The following is a 19,107-nucleotide window of genomic DNA, read 5'->3' on the forward strand; positions in this document are numbered from 1 at the left end:
TTTGACTCCGGATGAATTTTTAACCTGAGGTTAGCAATGAAAATAAATTAGGGGAAGAACCTTACACCATTTATATATGTAAAAAACTGTCGCGGAAAAATTCCGAACATGAGTTATATATTTGGGATAAAATCCAAACAAAAATTATTGTTAATTTTTTTTTTTTTTTTTTTTTGAGATATGGCTTGTATCTTTGAGGAGCTATAAAATCGGAACGCGTAGGGATATTATCATGATTTTTTTACAGCTTTTAGATAAAATTGTGTATGTACCAAAAACAGTAAATGCACCAATCTTCTTATATATAATATAGCTGGACAGGGCGCGCTCCACAGCGCCTTCTTTCACTCTCTTATTTTATCTGAGCCCTATACGGCCACGTCAGGAAATAAGTCCTGTTTGGATATTATATTGGTGCTCTTCTCCCAAATAACTTTTATTGGAGCTGTATATTGCTATGTTCGGTAAATATGTGCGGTATGAGTGAGGCTGATCCCCATTTATCAGATTCGTGCTCTGGTCTCAAATACCTTTCATTTGAGTCCATATGGTCATTATTGGATTATATTCCATTTGGCTGGTGGCTTTGGAGGTGGGCGGCCCCCTAGATATCCCATCTCCGAGATCTGGCGTTTTGGGAAATAGGGTTAGGAAAAGGTCCGCCCATTTAAGTTTGTATGTTAGATCTTCTTTATTCTCTTGGATTTGGTGGTGGATTGAATTAGCCAAACTCTTTGCCCCAGAAGTGGATATCAGATTTATACTCCATTACCGAAAATCACATAAGAGCTACGTATTGCTATAGTCGGTATATATGTGTGGTTTAGGCGGAGTTTATGAGGTGAGGCGTCCCCGAAACACTTTGCCAAGAAACAGATACAGATTTCAGTCCCTTTTTGCCATAATCTACAAATATGTCCAGTTTGGGGGGGTATGCATGGTGGGCCGGCCACCTACGTACTTACAAACAAACTACAAATTTTGCCCATGACCATTCCATTGTGGAAAAAGGACAAACTTCTCACATATGAATGAGTGCAGTCGGATTCAAGTTTTAAGCTCAAAGATAAGGGGCCTCTTTTTATAGCCGAGTCCGAACGCTGTGGCGCAGAAGTTTTACATGGCATATTACCTCACAAATGTTGCCAGCATTAGCCCGTATTTAGGCCTGAATAAATATCAGCATCGTGCTCTACTCTCGAATTTCTCTAATTTGAATCCCAATTGCCATTGGTTTAGGGGGAGTTTATGGATTGGCACGACCTCCAAACATTTGGCCTCAAACTTGGATATTATATTTCGCCATAGTAGGCAATCATGACAGGCTAGAAGAGAGTTTAGAGGCGGACACTGAAGTAATATCAGCATTGTGCTAGAGCACGATTTTGTTTGAGCCCCATAATGTCAAGCATTTTGATGGAGGTTATCAAGAAATTCAGAGCCAGGGGGTCTCGTTTAGATTCACACTAATTAATTTTTACACCCACCACCGAAGGATGAGGGTTTACTCATTTTCTCATTCCGTTTGCAACACATCGAAATATCCATTTCCGACCCTATAAAGTATATATATTCTTGATCAGCGTAAAAATCTAAGTCGATCTAGACATGTCCGTCCGTCTGTCGGTTTACATCACGCTGCAATCTTCAAAAATAGAGACATTGAGGTGAAACTTTGCACAGAATCTTTTTTTTGTCCATAAGCAGGTTAAGTTCGAAGATGGGCTATATCTGACTATATCTTGATATAGCCCCCATATAGACCGATCCGCCGATTTAGGGTCTTAGGCCAATAAAAGCCACATTTATTACCCGATTTTGCTGAAATTTGTGACAGGGCGTTGTGTTCGGCCCTTCGACATCCTTCGTCAATTTGGCTCAGATCGGTTCAGATTTGGATATAGCTGCCATATAGACCGATCCTCCGATTTAGAGTTTTAGATCAATAAAAGCCACATTTAATATCCGATTTTGCTGAAATTTGGGAAAGTGAGTTATGTTAGGCCCTTCAACATCCTTCGTCAGATCGGTTCAGATTTGGATATAGCTGCCATATAGACCGATCCTCCGATTTAGAGTTTTAGGCCAATAAAGCCACATTTAGTATCTGATTTTGCTGAAATTTGGGACAGTGAGTTGTGTTAGGCCCTTTAACATCCTTTGTCAATTTGGCTCAGATCGGTTCAGATTTGGATATAGCTGCCATATAGACCGATCCTCCGATTTAGGGTCTTAGGCCCATAAAAGTCACATTTATTATAGGATTTAGCTAAAATTTGGGGCAGTGAGTTGTGTTAGGCCTTCTAGCATCTTTCGTCAATTTGGCTCAGATCGGTCCAGATTTGGATATAGCTGCCACATAGACCGATCCTCCGATTTAGGGTTTTAGGCCCATAAAAGCAACATTTATAATCCGATTTAGCTGAAATTTGGGACAGTAGGTTGTGTTAGGCTCTTCGACATCTTCGTCAATTTGGCTCAGATCGGTTCAGATTTGGATATAGCTGCCATATAGACCAATCCTCCGATTTAGGGTCTTAGGCCCATAAAAGTCACATTTGTTATCCGATTTTGCTGAAATTCGGGACAGTGAGTTGTGTTAGGCCCTTCGACATCCTTTGTCAATTTGGTTCAGATCGGTCCAGATTTGGATATAGCTGCCATATAGACCGATCCTCCGATTTAGGGTCTTAGACCCATCAAAGGTGCATTTATTATCCGATGTCGCCGAAATTTGGGACAGCGAGTTAAGTTAAGCGCCTTGACATACTTCTGCATTATCGCACAGATCGGTCCTGATTTGAATATAGCCGCCATATAGGCCGATCTCTCGGTTTTAAGTTTTGTGGGCCATAAAAACGCATTGATTGTCTGATGTCGCCGAAATGTGCGAAAGTGAGTTATGTTAAGCCCCTCCTCATATTTCTGCAATTTGGTCTAGATCGATTAAGATTTGGATATAGCCGCCATATAGACCGTTCTCTCGATTTAAAGTCTTGGCCCCATAAAAGGCGTATTTCTATTCCGATTTCACTGAAATTTGATATATTGACTTATGTTATGCTTTTCGATATCCGTGTCGTGTATAGTTGAGATCGGTTTATTTTTAGATATTGTTTGTGCCACACAACTTCCAGGTCTGCATTTTTATAATGCCACATACAGAGGGCACTGAGAACACTACACTTTTTAGTTCTAAATTTAGTTTTATGGTAAACTAAATGTCATTATTTTGAGAAGTCATGACTATGAAATGAAAGACTCGTTCATTCCGTTTTAACTTCGAGAGCAATAAAGTTCAGTCTTCGTAAAATCTAAACATATATCGTTTTTTTTTTTTGTTAAGTCATTGTGACTTGGTATTAAGGTTACTTTTTTACATACATAACCCAAAAACACATTTCGAGTCTTAAGGGTTTTGGACTTTCCAAACTTCCAAAAAGAATTTCTATCTTTCAGGAGGCCATTATCACCCTTTCGTTCACAGTCCACTGAACCCCAACGTTTTCATGATCCTTCAACCCGGATTTTGGCTAACCTAAAAGACGTGAAATCTGGAAAATCATCCAAATCAATCCCTGCAGTTCACAAGGAAAACCAGGTAACCTACATGCCATTGTCGTACAAAATTTCTTCCTACATAAGTTTAGAAAGTACGAGCAACATTCTTTTTTGTGAAGGTCAATTACACAAAAATTCATTTCCGTGAAAGTGATTTCAATTTCATTGTAAGTTCAATTTTTTCCAAGAAATTGATACTAAATTCTTTCGTTTGCTTGCTTATAATATTTTGCTTAAACTTCTGGCAATTACAACTTCAAAAAAATTCGCTGAATTGGTTCACACATTTCAAACCAATCTCCTTATCAAGTGTGTCAAATTATTTTGCTTATTTCAATTTCAATCCTCTTAAACACAAAAACTTTGATCTTGATTTATAAGAAGACAAAGCACAGTAATTACACTTAATGGTCTCCAAAGGCTCTACTTGACAGTTTTTTTGTCGTATATGGTACATTCGTGTTCATCATAGTGGTTATTAAAAAACAAGCAACAACAAAAAAAATACTCTTTACATCATATTTTTTCCTATCCATATTCCAATCGATCACCACAGAATCAATCATCCACGTTGATTTTCATTCCTTTTTGATAAAAGTTGTAGGTACCTACAGACTACCCATCCCTTGTTGTTTCTTTATTCGCTGACTACACGAGAGAACCACAAGCAGTACCAGTACCAGTTTTATAATTTTTTCTCACCATACTACAATCCCTCCGTCAAGAACTAGATTTTGTAGCTTAACCAAAGCTAAGCTACACGTTGTCTCCCACATCAGGTCGCTCGAATGTTGATGATTTTTTGCCTTTTCGTCTTATTCGTTGAAATTTCCAAACTAAGTGTGATAACATATAGTGTAGACGAGCATGTGATAGATTTTATAAAATTTCATTTTGACTTGATGCCATCGAAATAAATAAAGGAATTAAATGAATATTTGGATGTTAAATTTATTAAAATTTCATATTATTCGAAGAGAAAAAAGATTGAGCGATCGAAATATAACCGAATTGTCAAATTTGGACAAACATTTAGTGCATTTGGTATTGCTGTTACTGTTTTAGAAAGTCCACGTGAGTAGTGAGCAGTTTGCTGGTAAAGAAATAGTAGACAATTGAATAATTTTGATAATTGAGACTATTTAAATAGAATAGTGGAAGAAGAAGAACAGCATTTCGCTAATTGATAAAGCAACTTTAGAAAAATTCGATGAAACCACACAATTGAGAAGAGAAATCAAAGGGCCAGGTGAAAGAAATAATTGTGTTGGATAAAAGTGTTTATAATTGATATTTTTGATGCTGCAGTCTATTCTAGTGGATACAACCAAACAAATTTTTTGATTCCTCTTCGGTGCATTAGTAAGTACGACAATTCCAAAGTCGTATATTAACCAGACTGTCCTTTGTGCATTAAGTTTCCGATATTTCGTTTTATTTTTTCAAAGTGAAATAACAATTAGAATCAAATTTTTAATTCCTTGTTTCTGATACGAATTACATTGCAGACAATTTTTAGTGGAGTGAATAGTACTACATACTGTGTTCTTCATAGTTGGCTATATAGCTATTGTTTGGACGTTTTAGAGTTCTTAGACGTGGAGATTAGCTTTTTTTTTGGATCACCTTTGTTCGGTTTGCCCTCTTGGGATCCACTCACTTCCTTCAGAACATCGATTCTGGTAGAAATTTCCTTTGAAGTAGTGGCCCGTATAATTTGCATCGAATTTTCCTTTTTTTTTGACATCCGTTGCTAGCGAAAGATTTTTGATAGAACAGAATGGCCCTATCAAACTTTATCCAAATATCCGATGCTTTAATCGAGTTCAATGCAGAACTCGAAAGCGAACTTCTGCACCAGTCCGCGATCCACTCCTTGGAGGTTCATCGGGACGAGTTGAGGGAAATATGGCAGAGAGTTAAACCAAAGTATGAGGCTAGCTTGGCTGAGTTAGCCGCTGCTGACGATAAGAGGGACATAGAAACCCTGAAAGCGCGGTATCAGACCACTTATCGAACTTACGTTCATGGCATAGCTAAAATAAGTGAGGTTATAGAATCCAAAAGGTCCGCTGCTGTTTCTCCCCCCAATCCAACGCGGTTGGAATTCTCTTCGAGTCCGAATGTAAACCTACCTCCTTGTGACACCGACCTCTTTCACGGGGATTACCTCTCCTGGCCATCGTTTCGCGACCTTTTTACTGCCTTATACATCAATAACACGAGGCTCTCCCCTGTCGAAAAATTATTTCACTTGAATTCCAAGACTCGCGGTGAAGCCAGGGAAATAGTTCGAAAGGCACCTCTCACGAATGAGGGATTTGAGTTAGCATGGAGGGCGTTGGAGGTTAGATTCGACAACAAACGTTTACTACTGAACAGCCAACTTAAGACCCTTTTTAATTTGCCAGGAATTACCGTTGAATCAAGCGAGTCCATAAAGCAGATTCAAAGTACTATAAATGGGATTATAGCTTCACTAAAGCTCTATAGTATAGATATCAAGAGTTGGAACCCCATTTTTGTGTATGTTTGTTCCATGCGTTTGCCTGAGATCACATTGTCCCTGTGGGAGCAATCAGTCAAGAATAAAAGTGACTTTCCATCTTGGACAGAACTTGATTCCTTCTTGACATGTCGATTTCAGACATTGGAGACGGTGAGGGATTTCGGTTTTCCCAGCACTTCTCAATCGATATCAAATTCCAAGAACGAGAACGTTGGCAAATCAATGCCAAAGAATAGCTCCTCCAAAAGAGTGAATTCGTATCGAAATGGTGTTGTCATTCCAAATTGTAAGTTATGCCCCAATGAAAACCACACCATAAGATTGTGTTCGAAATTTCATAATATGACCTACGCCGATAGACTGACAACCGTGAAGCAGTTAAAATTATGCCTTAATTGTTTTTCTAAGGGACATCTTGTCAAAGACTGTAAAAGTGCATTTAACTGCCAAAAATGCAACAGGAGGCACAACACTCTACTGCATCAAGACTGCAATGAGGAAATGGAAATTCCCGAAACTGATCAGAAATCGATACAGTCCACTTCCAATGGTGATTCCATTGTTCCCATACAGTCTTGTTTCGCAGCCAACAGCAAGACCGTGCTGTTGGGAACGGCCATGGTTGGTATCCGACATAATGGGGAGATTTTCAAGGCACGAGCACTTTTCGATTCTGGGTCGGAAGCGTCTTTCCTGTCAGAACACCTTTTCAACTTGCTTAAACTAAAAGCACGCAAATTTATGGCTCATATATCCGGCCTTAATGGCACCCTCTCTGCGAAGGCTCAGAAAATATGTATGCTTCAAATCACTTCTCCAATGACTTCAGGTTTTGACCTGGAGGCTCCCATTATGGTCATTCCCAAGCTAACATCCTCACTGCCTACTTTTTCTGTATCCGAGGAAATGTTTTCCACACTTCCTGACATCCACCTGGCAGACCCTGAGTTTTATCGGTCATCGTATATTGACATTTTGATAGGGGCAGATCTGATTCCGCAGGTCATGTTAAATGGCATTATTAATCCAGTTTGTGGGTCTCTTTTGGCCCAAGAAACAGTATTTGGTTGGATTCTGACCGGTCCCATTCCAAAAGAGCCTATTTCAGTCTTCCGCACTACTGTTTCACTTCCAGATGATATCGCCTTAGATGAACTAGTTTCCAAATTCTGGGAACTGGAGGACCTCCCTAGGGTTAAACCTATTTCCGATATGGACAAGTATTGTGAGGACATGTTCGTGGAAACCACCACCAGAAACGAGGCAGGCCGGTATATTGTTACGCTGCCATTTAAACCCGAATTTCCTTCCGGTATTCAACTCGGGCAGTCCCAAAAGATAGCTCTTTCTCAGTATATAAGAAATGAGAATCGGCTTCTCAGAGATATTGAGCTCAAGAGGCAGTACGATGCGGTTCTGGCAGAGTATATTGAATTAGGCCATATGAAGAGGGTAAGGGACATTGATTTCACTCCCAAATCCAATTTTCACTACTTGCCACACCATGCTGTTGTTCGTCCAAATAGCGTTACTACAAAAGTTCGTGTAGTGTTCAACGCGTCAAACCCTACCTCTAATGGTATGAGTTTGAACGACGTCCTCCACCCTGGTCCATCTTTGCAGAAAGATCTGTGCACTTTATTACTCCAGTGGCGATTTTATAAAGTGGTTTTCAATAGCGATATTGAAAAAATGTATCGCCAGATTTGTGTCCATCCGAAACACACTACATTCCAGAGAATTCTCTACCGAAAGTCCCCTTACGATGAAATCGAAGAATTTGAGCTACAGACGGTTACGTTTGGGGTAAATTGTGCCCCATTCTTGGCTCTACGCACAATTCAGCAACTGGCTACAGACGTAAGGCTTCAATATCCGCTTGCAAGCGAGATTTTGGAATCGTCGATGTACGTCGACGATGTTCTTGGGGGGAGTCATGATATTTTGTCCGCAACTAAGACCCAGAAGGAACTCATTTCGGCCTTGGGGACAGCCGGTTTTTTATTGAGAAAATGGACTTCTAACTCTAAGGAGTTCCTAAAATCCATTCCAAAGGACCATCTTCTGAATTCCGAATTTCTTGAGTTTGAAGATTCAAGTAAGGCCAAGACTCTGGGTGTTCGTTGGAACGCGAAACTTGATGATTTTTATTTCGTAGCCGGGCAATTAGACGCAAATTCCGATCCCACTAAGAGGAATATTCTTTCCAATATATCGAAACTATTCGACCCAGCTGGGTGGCTATGCCCCTTCATAGTTCTCGCAAAACTTCTAATGCGGGATGTTTGGTTATCCAAAGTCGGGTGGGATGATCCCCTTCCTCCGAATTTACTTGCAGCATGGCATTCATTCTTGGGGAATTATTCTAGGATTGGAGATATACGAATTCCTCGCTGGATACATTTCACTCCTGAAAGCGATATGGAACTCCATGGCTTCTGTGACGCCTCTGAAAAGGCGTACGCAATAGCCATTTATGTTCGAGTCGCGGCTCCCAGCGGTGAAATTGTCACACACCTCCTTATGTCAAAATCGAGGGTGGCACCATTGAAGACAATTTCAATTCCTAGACTCGAACTTTGTGGCGCGGCCTTACTGGCGGAGGCCATTGAATCGATTCTGCCGTCCATTCCAAATTGCAAGGTTTTCTGTTGGACAGATTCAACGATAGTCCTTGCCTGGTTAATGAAACCAGCGTTCCAATGGAAGACTTTTGTGGCTAACCGTGTTTCAAAAATATGTGAGGTAGTACCAGTGGACCACTGGGGCCATGTTGAATCAAGGCAGAATCCTGCGGATTTGGCTTCCCGTGGAGTGTTTCCCGATGAGTTAATTCAGAATGACCTTTGGTGGTTTGGTCCTCTGTGGCTTAGGCATCCATCGAGCCTTTGGCCAATTAAGAATGGTTTGCCAATAGATGAGACACTATTGGAAGCTAAGACTATTCACAGCCACTTTACTTACTTCCAAAACTACCAAGATCCTCTGGATAGGTTTTCTTCGCTGGGAAGAGCTCTTAGAGTGATGGCATATGTATACCGTTTTATTTCTAATTGCCGTGCTTCAGCCGATATAACTTCACGAACTCATTCGCTGACCAATGACGAAATCCAGGATGTTCGAGATCGTTTAATTGTCTTGTCACAAAAATTATTTTATCCAACTGAATATAAGGCATTGTCAAATGGGGAGCAAATTACGTCCACCAGTTCCTTATTGACTTTGAACCCCTTTTGTGATCCTAAAGGCCTCTTAAGAATATGTAGTCGCATAGCCCATTCCGAGAGCCTCACTTATAATGAGCGTTATCCTATTATCCTGCCGTATCACGGTACCTTCTCCCGATTGCTGATACTGTTCATACATTGCATTACATTGCATGGAGGCAACAGTTTAATGCTACGAATGTTGCGTCTCCAGTTCTGGATTCCAAAGGCGAAAATTCTTATAAAGGCCTGTGTTCACAATTGCAAGATTTGTGTAATTTCCAAACACAAGCTTAGAACGCAGCTGATGGGAACCCTTCCTCCAGAACGTACCACGCTCAGTCGACCATTCACGAATACTGGTATTGACTTTGCAGGTCCGTTCGACATAAAAAACTACTCGGCGCGATCCTGTACTATAACAAAGGGATACGTATGTTTATTCGTTTGTTTCGCTACACGTGCTATCCACTTGGAGCTCACAAGTTCCTTGACCACTTCAGCCTTTCTAGCGGCCTTTCACCGTTTTTCTTCCAGACGTGGGTGTCCCTTAAAGATCTTTTCCGACAATGGCAAAACATTTGTTGGAGCATCGAAAGAGGTGGCGAAAAACTTTCTTCAAAGATCGCGGGACGAGACACTTTTCCAATTCTCCTACCAGCGCTTATCCTGGCACTTCATTCCACCAGGAGCTCCTCATATGGGAGGGCTCTGGGAAGCCGGGGTGAAAAGTTTTAAGGCTCATTTCCGAAAGATGGCAGGATGTCATAAATTTACGTTCGAGGAATTCACTACTATACTTTCCCGTATCGAAGCCTGTTTAAACTCGCGACCTATTTCACCTTTATCCGAAAATCCCGACGATTTGCTAGCTCTTACCCCTGGACATTTCCTTACTGGGGGTCCTTTGCTTTCACCTGCCGAACCTGACGAATCCGAGACTACTATTTCTGTAGTTAATCGTTGGCGAAGAGTTGTGGCATTATCTCAACAGTTCAGTATTAGATGGAAACATGAGTATCTTAAAGAGCTTCACAAGCGCATTAAATGGAAAAGACCACAGCCAAATATCCAGATTGGTTCTATGGTTGTTGTGAGAGACGACTGTTTGCCACCCCAGGAATGGAAATTGGGGCGTATTTCGAAGATATATTATGGCAAGGATGATTTAGTGCGAGTAGTCGATATAACTACACAAAGGGGAACCATAACTCGGCCTGTTGTAAAAGTCGTGGTACTCCCACCATGTTAGAAATTAGTTATTCAATTTCCTTTTGTTACATTATTGTCCTTTATTATATTTTAGTTTACTCTTACAGAATGCCACCTATTTTATCCCGCCTTAGCCGTTCCGAGGCAAACAAAAATTATTACTCTTGCAGAATCTGTTCACAAAACCACGGTCTTCGTAAATGCAAGGTATTCCGAAAAAAGGATGCGAAACAACGTATGCAATTAGTTGTGACTCACCGCTACTGTCCAAACTGTTTAGCCCATCAACACTCATCTAGTTCTTGTTTTTCAACTAAAGGATGTCGGTTTTGTGGAGGCAACCATCACTCCTTATTGCATATAGATAATCCAAAATTGCGAAGCAAGAAAACAAGGACAGTAAAGGTCGAAAAAAGCCCCGCAGGTGAACCACCAAACACCAGTTCAACTAACCAGCGATCACTAACGATAGCGTCTATTGCAACTCCAAACGCCACTTTGCTATTTCCAACGGCTATAATACTGGTTGTGATCGGCAAGAAAAAGCACCATATCCGCGCAGTTATTGATCCTTGCACCGCCATTAGTAAAATATCTAAACAGTTTGTTGAAGAGTTACGACTTAACACAACTGTCCTAGGATCGGAGTCCATATGTGCAGTCTCTATAGCATCTCGCCACTCTTCTCACACTGTTTTAGACACCACAATGAGAGTCAACAACCACATATCAATGGACACGCCTAATAGATCCATTGATGCTGCCATTGCTGCAAAATTCGCTAATTTGACTTTAGCAGATCCAAAATTTTATATCTCTGGGCCGTTTTCAATCGTACTTGGATCTGACATATATGGGCGCATTATATTACCGGGTCTTTTAGCTAGTGATGGCTCTCTTCCAGTCGCCACAAATACTATCTTCGGCTGGGTGCTGTCTGGCTCATGCACCACCTGATGCAACAACTATTGAACTGGATTATATTTAAAATTAACATTAGAATCTATAAGTAAACTGAATTGTTATTAAATTTTGACTAGAGATAACCCTTATAGTATTAAGGCATATTGAATTTCAAGCATTTTATGAACACTCAAAGATCGTATGAATTGTATATTTTCCTATTTTTTTTTTTTGACCTCATACCATTATATATTTGAATTTAAAACTTTTACCTTGCAATCTTGCAACATGGGCCGGTAATGTTTGTGCCACACAACTTCCAGGTCTGCATTTTTATAATGCCACATACAGAGGGCACTGAGAACACTACACTTTTTAGTTCTAAATTTAGTTTTATGGTAAACTAAATGTCATTATTTTGAGAAGTCATGACTATGAAATGAAAGACTCGTTCATTCCGTTTTAACTTCGAGAGCAATAAAGTTCAGTCTTCGTAAAATCTAAACATATATCGTTTTTTTTTTTTGTTAAGTCATTGTGACTTGGTATTAAGGTTACTTTTTTACATACATAACCCAAAAACACATTTCGAGTCTTAAGGGTTTTGGACTTTCCAAACTTCCAAAAAGAATTTCTATCTTTCAGGAGGCCATTATCACCCTTTCGTTCACAGTCCACTGAACCCCAACGTTTTCAGATATAACTACTAAAAGAAACCAATATTTTGTAATATACAATTGAACAATGACTTTTACTTATTAGTATTTCGTCCAAATCGAAACATATAGTGATATAGCTGCTATGGTGCTTAAGGTATGAATTTTGCACCGGTTTTTGACGAAAAATGATTTACATATATACCCGAGGTGGTGGATATCCAAAGTTCGGCCCGGCCGAACTTAACGCCTTTTTTCTTGTTTTGTATTGGTTATCTACATTCGAAATCACATTTCAAAGCGACCAATTGGAATACTACATTCTTAAAGATCGGCAGGTCTTCCTGTATCCACACCTATCTGAGGGTTAAATGCGTACTCTACTACCAAAGACCTTTTATTTCTGTCCTATTCTATCCTGATCGGCCAACATATATTATTCCATATAATTCATATATTATTCTTCCTTTTTTTGAGTAGGATAAGGGAAAGGGGATTGCCCTCTGACTCCTCCTTTCAATTGAGTTCATCGACCCCCCCCCCCACGCTATAGACCAATCGACTATATATTTGAGTCTTCTATTGCCGCGATCTGCTGTCCTGCGGAATGGTATGACGTGACCCAGATACTTGAATCCTTCTACCAACATTGGATTTGAAATATTCTGTCATAGATCTTTCTTTTAATTGACATATTATCCCGATCGAACTACACGTCCTATTGAAGGGTATTTAGTGAGTGAGCCGGATCCAGATTAGTAGTCAACTCCCAAAGACGTTTCATTCGATACCTATTTTGTGACGTTGGGCACTTATGGCCGTTTCGGGGGTAGACACCTTGGACCAAATTCTTATAACAAGTTCCAAATACCTTTCGTTTGATACCCATATTGTTTCAATCGGTAAATATGTCCTGTTGAGGGGTTTTGGGTGTGGGGAGGCGCTTCAGACATCAAGGAATAAAGTGTGTTATCAGCATTTCACTCTACCTTAAAATAGCTTTCATTTGGTATCCATATTGTCCGAATCCGTAAATTTGTCCTGTTAAGTTCGCACTCTACTCTTAAATACCTTTCATTTGATACCCATATTGCCCAAAGCGTGAAAGTGTCCTCTTGGAGATTTTTGGGGAAGGGTCCGCCCCATAACAGAAGTTTGGTGAAATTGCCTGCGGCGTTGCCCCAGCCCCAAAACCCCTTAAAATAAGTTAATTTGACGACCATGGCAGAATGGGACTTTCATGAAAGGTATTCGGGAGTAGATTACGAATATAGTCAGGAAGTGGGAATGGGCTTAATAATTTGTTGATAACGGAAGTGGTCACACACTTCGTTACCCTAAAAATACCACCCATCTTACCCTAAAAATACCACCCATCTAATCTAAAGTGGAACGATAAGGATAATATTTGTATCAAATGAAAGATATGGGGGATTATATAACTAATCTGGCATACAAATTCATGTATAGGGGATCACCCCACCTACACAAAACGTCCAAATGGGCACATAGCCAATCATGGATATGTGGGACTCGGTTTGTTTGTTCCATATAGACTGAAAAACGGCAGAACCGATTTTCTCGAACTTGTTGAATATTGTGTAGGTTGGTCTGAAAGGAAACATGGGCTATATAAACTAATATGCTATTAAAATTGGGTTTGGTATTAGTATAATATGGCATAAAACATTAGGTCAAAGTTATGGGAGGTCGCCACCCCCAAATACCCCCAAATGGGCATATTAACGAATATGACATTAAAATTTGAGTTCAAGTCTAGGTGGCGCTCTTCCTCCTAAAGATACGTCAAATGGGTTATTTGACCCATTATAACAATATGAGACTCAATTTAAATAGAGAATAGAAAACGAGTTTGATATCCAATTTTGGAGCCAAGTGTTTTGAGGAAAGCACCCCCTAAACGGAACTTCATTTCCGTTGGGAATAAAGAACGATCTTGTTATATTTTTCCAGTGCAAAGTGCCAGTGGCTGCCCCAGCCTCACAACACACTTCAAACGGTTCATATTTACCGGCCATGGCAATATTGGGCTCAAATTAAAGGGATTTAGAAGTCCAGCACGAATTTGATATCCATATTTTAGTCGAAATGTCTGAGGTGTCATCCCTCTCCTAAAAAGCACTTCTCATTACCCTAATTTTTAAAAACACCTGGAACCGAGCATGGGCAAACTTCTCACACATAAATGAGTGCTTTCCGATTCAAGTTTAAACAGAATGATAAGGATCTTCTTTTTATATACGAGTCCGAACGGTGTCACGCACTGCGACACCTCTTTTGGTAAAATTTTCCAAATGCCCAATGCATGGCATTGAACCTCGGAAATGTCACCAATCACCGCTTTGCACGATGTTCTCGCTAGGATTCAAACGCGTTCAGCGTCATAGGCTACAATGGCTCCAATTCGATATCTGCGTTCAGGGCGAAGTGTCCCGAAGTAAAGGAAGGCGCAGCGGAGCGGGGCCGGTTCAGCTAGTATATTATAAAAAGTGGTCCAATTGACCGAAATGAGGTAAAAATCTAGCAAAAATGAGCCTTTTTTGTAAATTAGCTGTTTCTTGCACGTTTATTCCTAGGATGTAGAAACCTTTCGCAGTTTGTTACTAGCCAAGTGGGGCAACTTGAAAGTGTTAAGAACTTTAAAATCGGTGCTGTGCGATTTGAGAAATTTGAGATAAAATTTTTTTTTCTAAAACTTGTCTCTTTTGGGGCTGCCCTAAAATTTATATTAGTTGGTAAAATGAGTGAATGAACACATTTCGAACCGAACACTGATTTTGGTAATAAAATTCAATGATTTGCAAGCGTTGCTCGTTAGTAAGTCTATTCATGATGAAATGTCAAACCATACTGAGCATCTTTCTCTTTGACACCATGTCTGAAATCCCACGTGATCTGTCAAATACTAATGCATGAAAATCCTAACCTCAAAAAAATCACCCTTTATATATATATATATATATATATATATATATATATACATATATATATATATATATATATATATATATATATATATATATATATATATATATACAGGGTGGCTGATGAATATTGCTACAATGATGAATATTGCTACATTTTTTTTTCGGTGTATGGAATACATTTTTCTTTTATTCATGTTAAATTAAATTATTAAATTAATTATTAAATTATTATTAATTAAATTAATTAATTAATTAATTAAATTAATTATTAAATTATTATTATTAAATAGAAAAAAAGTTATTACATTTTTTTTTGGTAGCGGCTTTCATCAGCCACCCTGTATATATATATATATATATATATATATATAAATATAAATATATATATATATATATATATATATATATATATATATATATATATATATATATATATATTTATATATATATATATATATATACATATATATATTTTATTCCCACCAACGAATAATGGGGGTATATTTTGTCATTCCGTTTGCAACACATCGAAATATCCATTTTCGACCCTATAAAGACATATTTTCTTGATCAGCGTTAAAATCTAAGACGATCTAGACATGTCCGTCCGTCTGACTGTTGAAATCACGCTACAGTCTTCACTAACAGAAATATTGAGCCGAAACTTTGCATACATTCTTTTCTTGTCCATAAGCAGGTAAGTTCGAAGATGGGATATATCGGACTATATCTTGATATAGCCCCCATATATACCGATCCGCCACATTTATTGTAAGATTTTGCTGAAATTTGGGACAGTGAGTTGTGTTAGGCCCTTAGACATCCTTCGTCAATTTGGCTCAGATCGGTCCAGATTTGGTTATAGCTGCCATATAGACCGATCCTTCGATTTGGGGTCTTAGACCCGAAAAGCCATATTTATTATCCGATTTTGATGAAATTCGAGACAGTGAGTTTAGTTAGGCTCTTCGACGTCCTTCTTCAATTTGTCCCAGATCGGTCCAGATTTGAATATAGCTGCCATATAGACCGATATCTCGATTTACGGTTTTGGGCCCATAAAAGGCGCATTTATTGTCCGATTTCGCCGAAATTTAGGACTGTGCTTTGTGTAAGGCTCTTCGACATTTTTCTGCAACTTGGGTCAAATCGGTCCAGATTTGGATACCATGTAGACCGATAGGCGCATTTATAATCCGATTTCGCTGAAATTATTATCAGTGACTAATGTAAGGCTTTTCGACATCCGTGTCGTATCAGATCGGTTTATTTTTAGATATAGCTATCAATATTTGGTCCAAATCGGAACATATTTCGATATAACTGCTATGGGACATAAGGTATGAAATTTTCACCGAATTTTGATGAAAGGTGTTTTACACATATACCCAAGGTGGTGGGTATCCAAACATTGAGTCCATTACTTGGATTTGTTTTTTAAACAAGCCCAAGATGGTGCATAATGATCCCGTGGTGAAAATAGGGTACTAAACTTTTTGATATCTGAAGGGGGGGCGGACCCTCCCCCTTACCCTAATTTTCAGAAACGCCAGATCTCGGAGATGGGTGGTATGATTTAAGCGAAATTTTGTGTGCTCTCAAATTGTACCCTTTAATTAAAATTTGGTATCTAAATTTTGGATGGGGTTCCTAGGGGGGCAGCCCCTCATAAAACCTACCAAACATATATTTAGACCAATCACGACAATATGGGACTCAGATGAAAGGTATTTAGGATAAGAAAAAGTATCTGATATCCAATTGTCGGACCAAGTGTTAGGGGGACCACCCAAACCCCCAAAACACCCCTAAATCGGACATATTTACCGACCATGGCAATATGGGACTCAAATGAAAGGTTTTTGCGAGTGGAATACGAATCCGATATCCAAATGTGGGACCACGTTTCTTGGGGTCCACCCCTTCCTCAAAACACCCCCCAAACAGGACTTATTTACTGACCATGGGAATATGGGGCTTAACTAAAAGGTATTTAAAAGTAGAATACGAACCTGATATACAAATACGTGACCAAGTGTTTGGTTGGCCGCCTCTCACCAAAAACATTCCCCAAAGGGGACAAATTTACGACTATAGCAATATGGGGCTCAAATGAAAGGTCTTTGGGAGTAAAGCACGAATTTGGTATCAATAATCGGGAAAAGTGTCTACGGAGCCACGCCACACCCACAACACCACCCAAATAATAAGTATTTTCTGACTATTGCAATATGAGGGTTTTCAAAGTGAAACACGAATCATATATATATTTTCAAGGCAATTTACTGAGTGGCCGCCCATCTCACAAAACACCCACCAAGTCGGTCATGTTTGCCGACTAAGGAAATATGGGGCTCAAATTAAAGGTATGTGGGAGTAGACCACGTATCTGATACCAACATTAGGGGCCAACTGTCTAGCGGAAGTCCCACCAAAACAACCCCTTAAATAGGACGTCTTTGCTCACCAAGATAATTTGGGTCTTAAAGAGTGTGGAACTAAATATTTATAGTTTTTAGGGCCAATACCCCAAAACGGACATATTTGCTGACTTTTGCAATAAGGAGTTTAAGTAACATTAGAAAACGAATTTGATATCCAATTTTGAGGCCAATGGCAATATGGGGTTCAAATAAATGATACATAGATATATGAGAGTAGAGCACGTTGCTGATATATTTTCCGGGCTTAGTGTTTGGGGGACCACACTAACCCCCAAAACACCGCCATGTCAATGTGGAGCTTAAATGAAATGTATTGGGGGGTAGAGCAAGAATTGATACCCATTTTCGGACCAATTTTCTGGTGGTCTACCCCTTTCCCAAAATACTCCACAAACAGCAATTTTTTAGTGACCATCGCAATATGGGGCTCAGATAAAGCTATTTGGGAGTAGAATACGAACTTGATATCCAAATGTAGGACCATGTATTTAGGGCATCTCCCCTTCCCCAAAACACCCCCCAATGGTAAAACATTTTTCGACCATGCCAATATATGGCTCAAATGAAAGGTATTTGAGATAAGAAAACAAATTTGATAACAAATTTTGGGGCCATGTGTTTGGGGGACGCCTCATCCTGTAAACTCCTCTTAAACCAATGGAAATATGTTGTTTACATAAATGGCATTTGAGACAAGACCACGATGCTGATATTATTTCAGGGTCAAGTGTCTGGGAACGACTTCACCCCCGAAAACACACATAAACAGACATCATGAGAATATCGGGCTGAAATTAAGTATTTTAAGAATGGAGTACACCTTACATCCAAACTTATCTTCGTTGATTAATAAAGATCATATGCGATTCAGATAAATGCACTTATATTGTTAAACTGTTAGTCTAGCAATATACTATTTTCGTAGCATGGTATTTCATTAAAAACTCTTTAATCGTCGAAAATGAATATTCAATGGAAAATTTTGTCGCATGTAAAGTAAAAGAAGCCGCAGCGGAGCGGGCCTGGTTCAGCTAGTCTTATATATTTAAATTCAATTTGTGTTTGTTTGTTGTTGTTTGTCAGTTTGTTTCGTATAGACTCAAAAACGGCTGAACCGATTACCTTGAAATTTTCACAGATTGTGTAGGTTGGTCTGGAAGGAAACATAGGCTATGTAATTTGGGTTCAAGTAGCCAGCGGGGTCCTCCTCCCCCCAACCCTAAAACTCCTCTAAACAGATATATTCGAAGTTCATATCAATAAGGGACTCAAATGAAAAGTATTAGGCAGTATATTACAAATATAGCACAAAACATTAAGTCCAAGTAACCACCCCCAAATGGGCATATTAGCCGACCATGGTTATATGGGACTCAAATGAAAGGTATTAGGGAGTAGATTACGAATATGAAATTAAAATTTGCGTTCAAGTCTTGGTGGCGCTTTTTCTCCTAAAGATACATCAAATGGGTTATTTGACCTATTATGACAATATGCGACTCAAATGAAAGGTATTTGAGAGTAGTAAACGAATTTGATATCCAATTTTGGAGCCAAGTGTTTTGGGGTACGCCGTAAAGCACCTCTTAAACTGAACTTCAAAACCGTTGGGAATAAAGAACGAATTTGATATCTATTTTCAGTGCAAAGTGTCGATGGCAGCCCTAG

The 19,107-nt window shown here is 39.2% G+C and overlaps 1 protein-coding gene across 1 annotated transcript in view; it reads left to right on the forward strand.

Moving 5' to 3' along the window:
• The first annotated feature begins 5,341 nt into the window (after positions 1 to 5,341).
• Positions 5,342 to 19,107, forward strand: part of LOC131996414 (uncharacterized) — a 38,715-nt gene continuing 24,949 nt past the window's right edge. The window contains exons 1-2 of the mRNA XM_059366083.1: positions 5,342 to 10,510; positions 10,583 to 10,684. Coding sequence (XP_059222066.1) covers positions 5,342 to 10,510; positions 10,583 to 10,684 — 5,271 coding nt within the window. The remainder of the gene's footprint in view (positions 10,511 to 10,582; positions 10,685 to 19,107) is intronic.

The sequence above is a fragment of the Stomoxys calcitrans genome, chromosome 1, assembly GCF_963082655.1.
Source record: "Stomoxys calcitrans chromosome 1, idStoCalc2.1, whole genome shotgun sequence".
Classification (NCBI taxonomy): Eukaryota; Metazoa; Arthropoda; class Insecta; order Diptera; family Muscidae; genus Stomoxys; species Stomoxys calcitrans.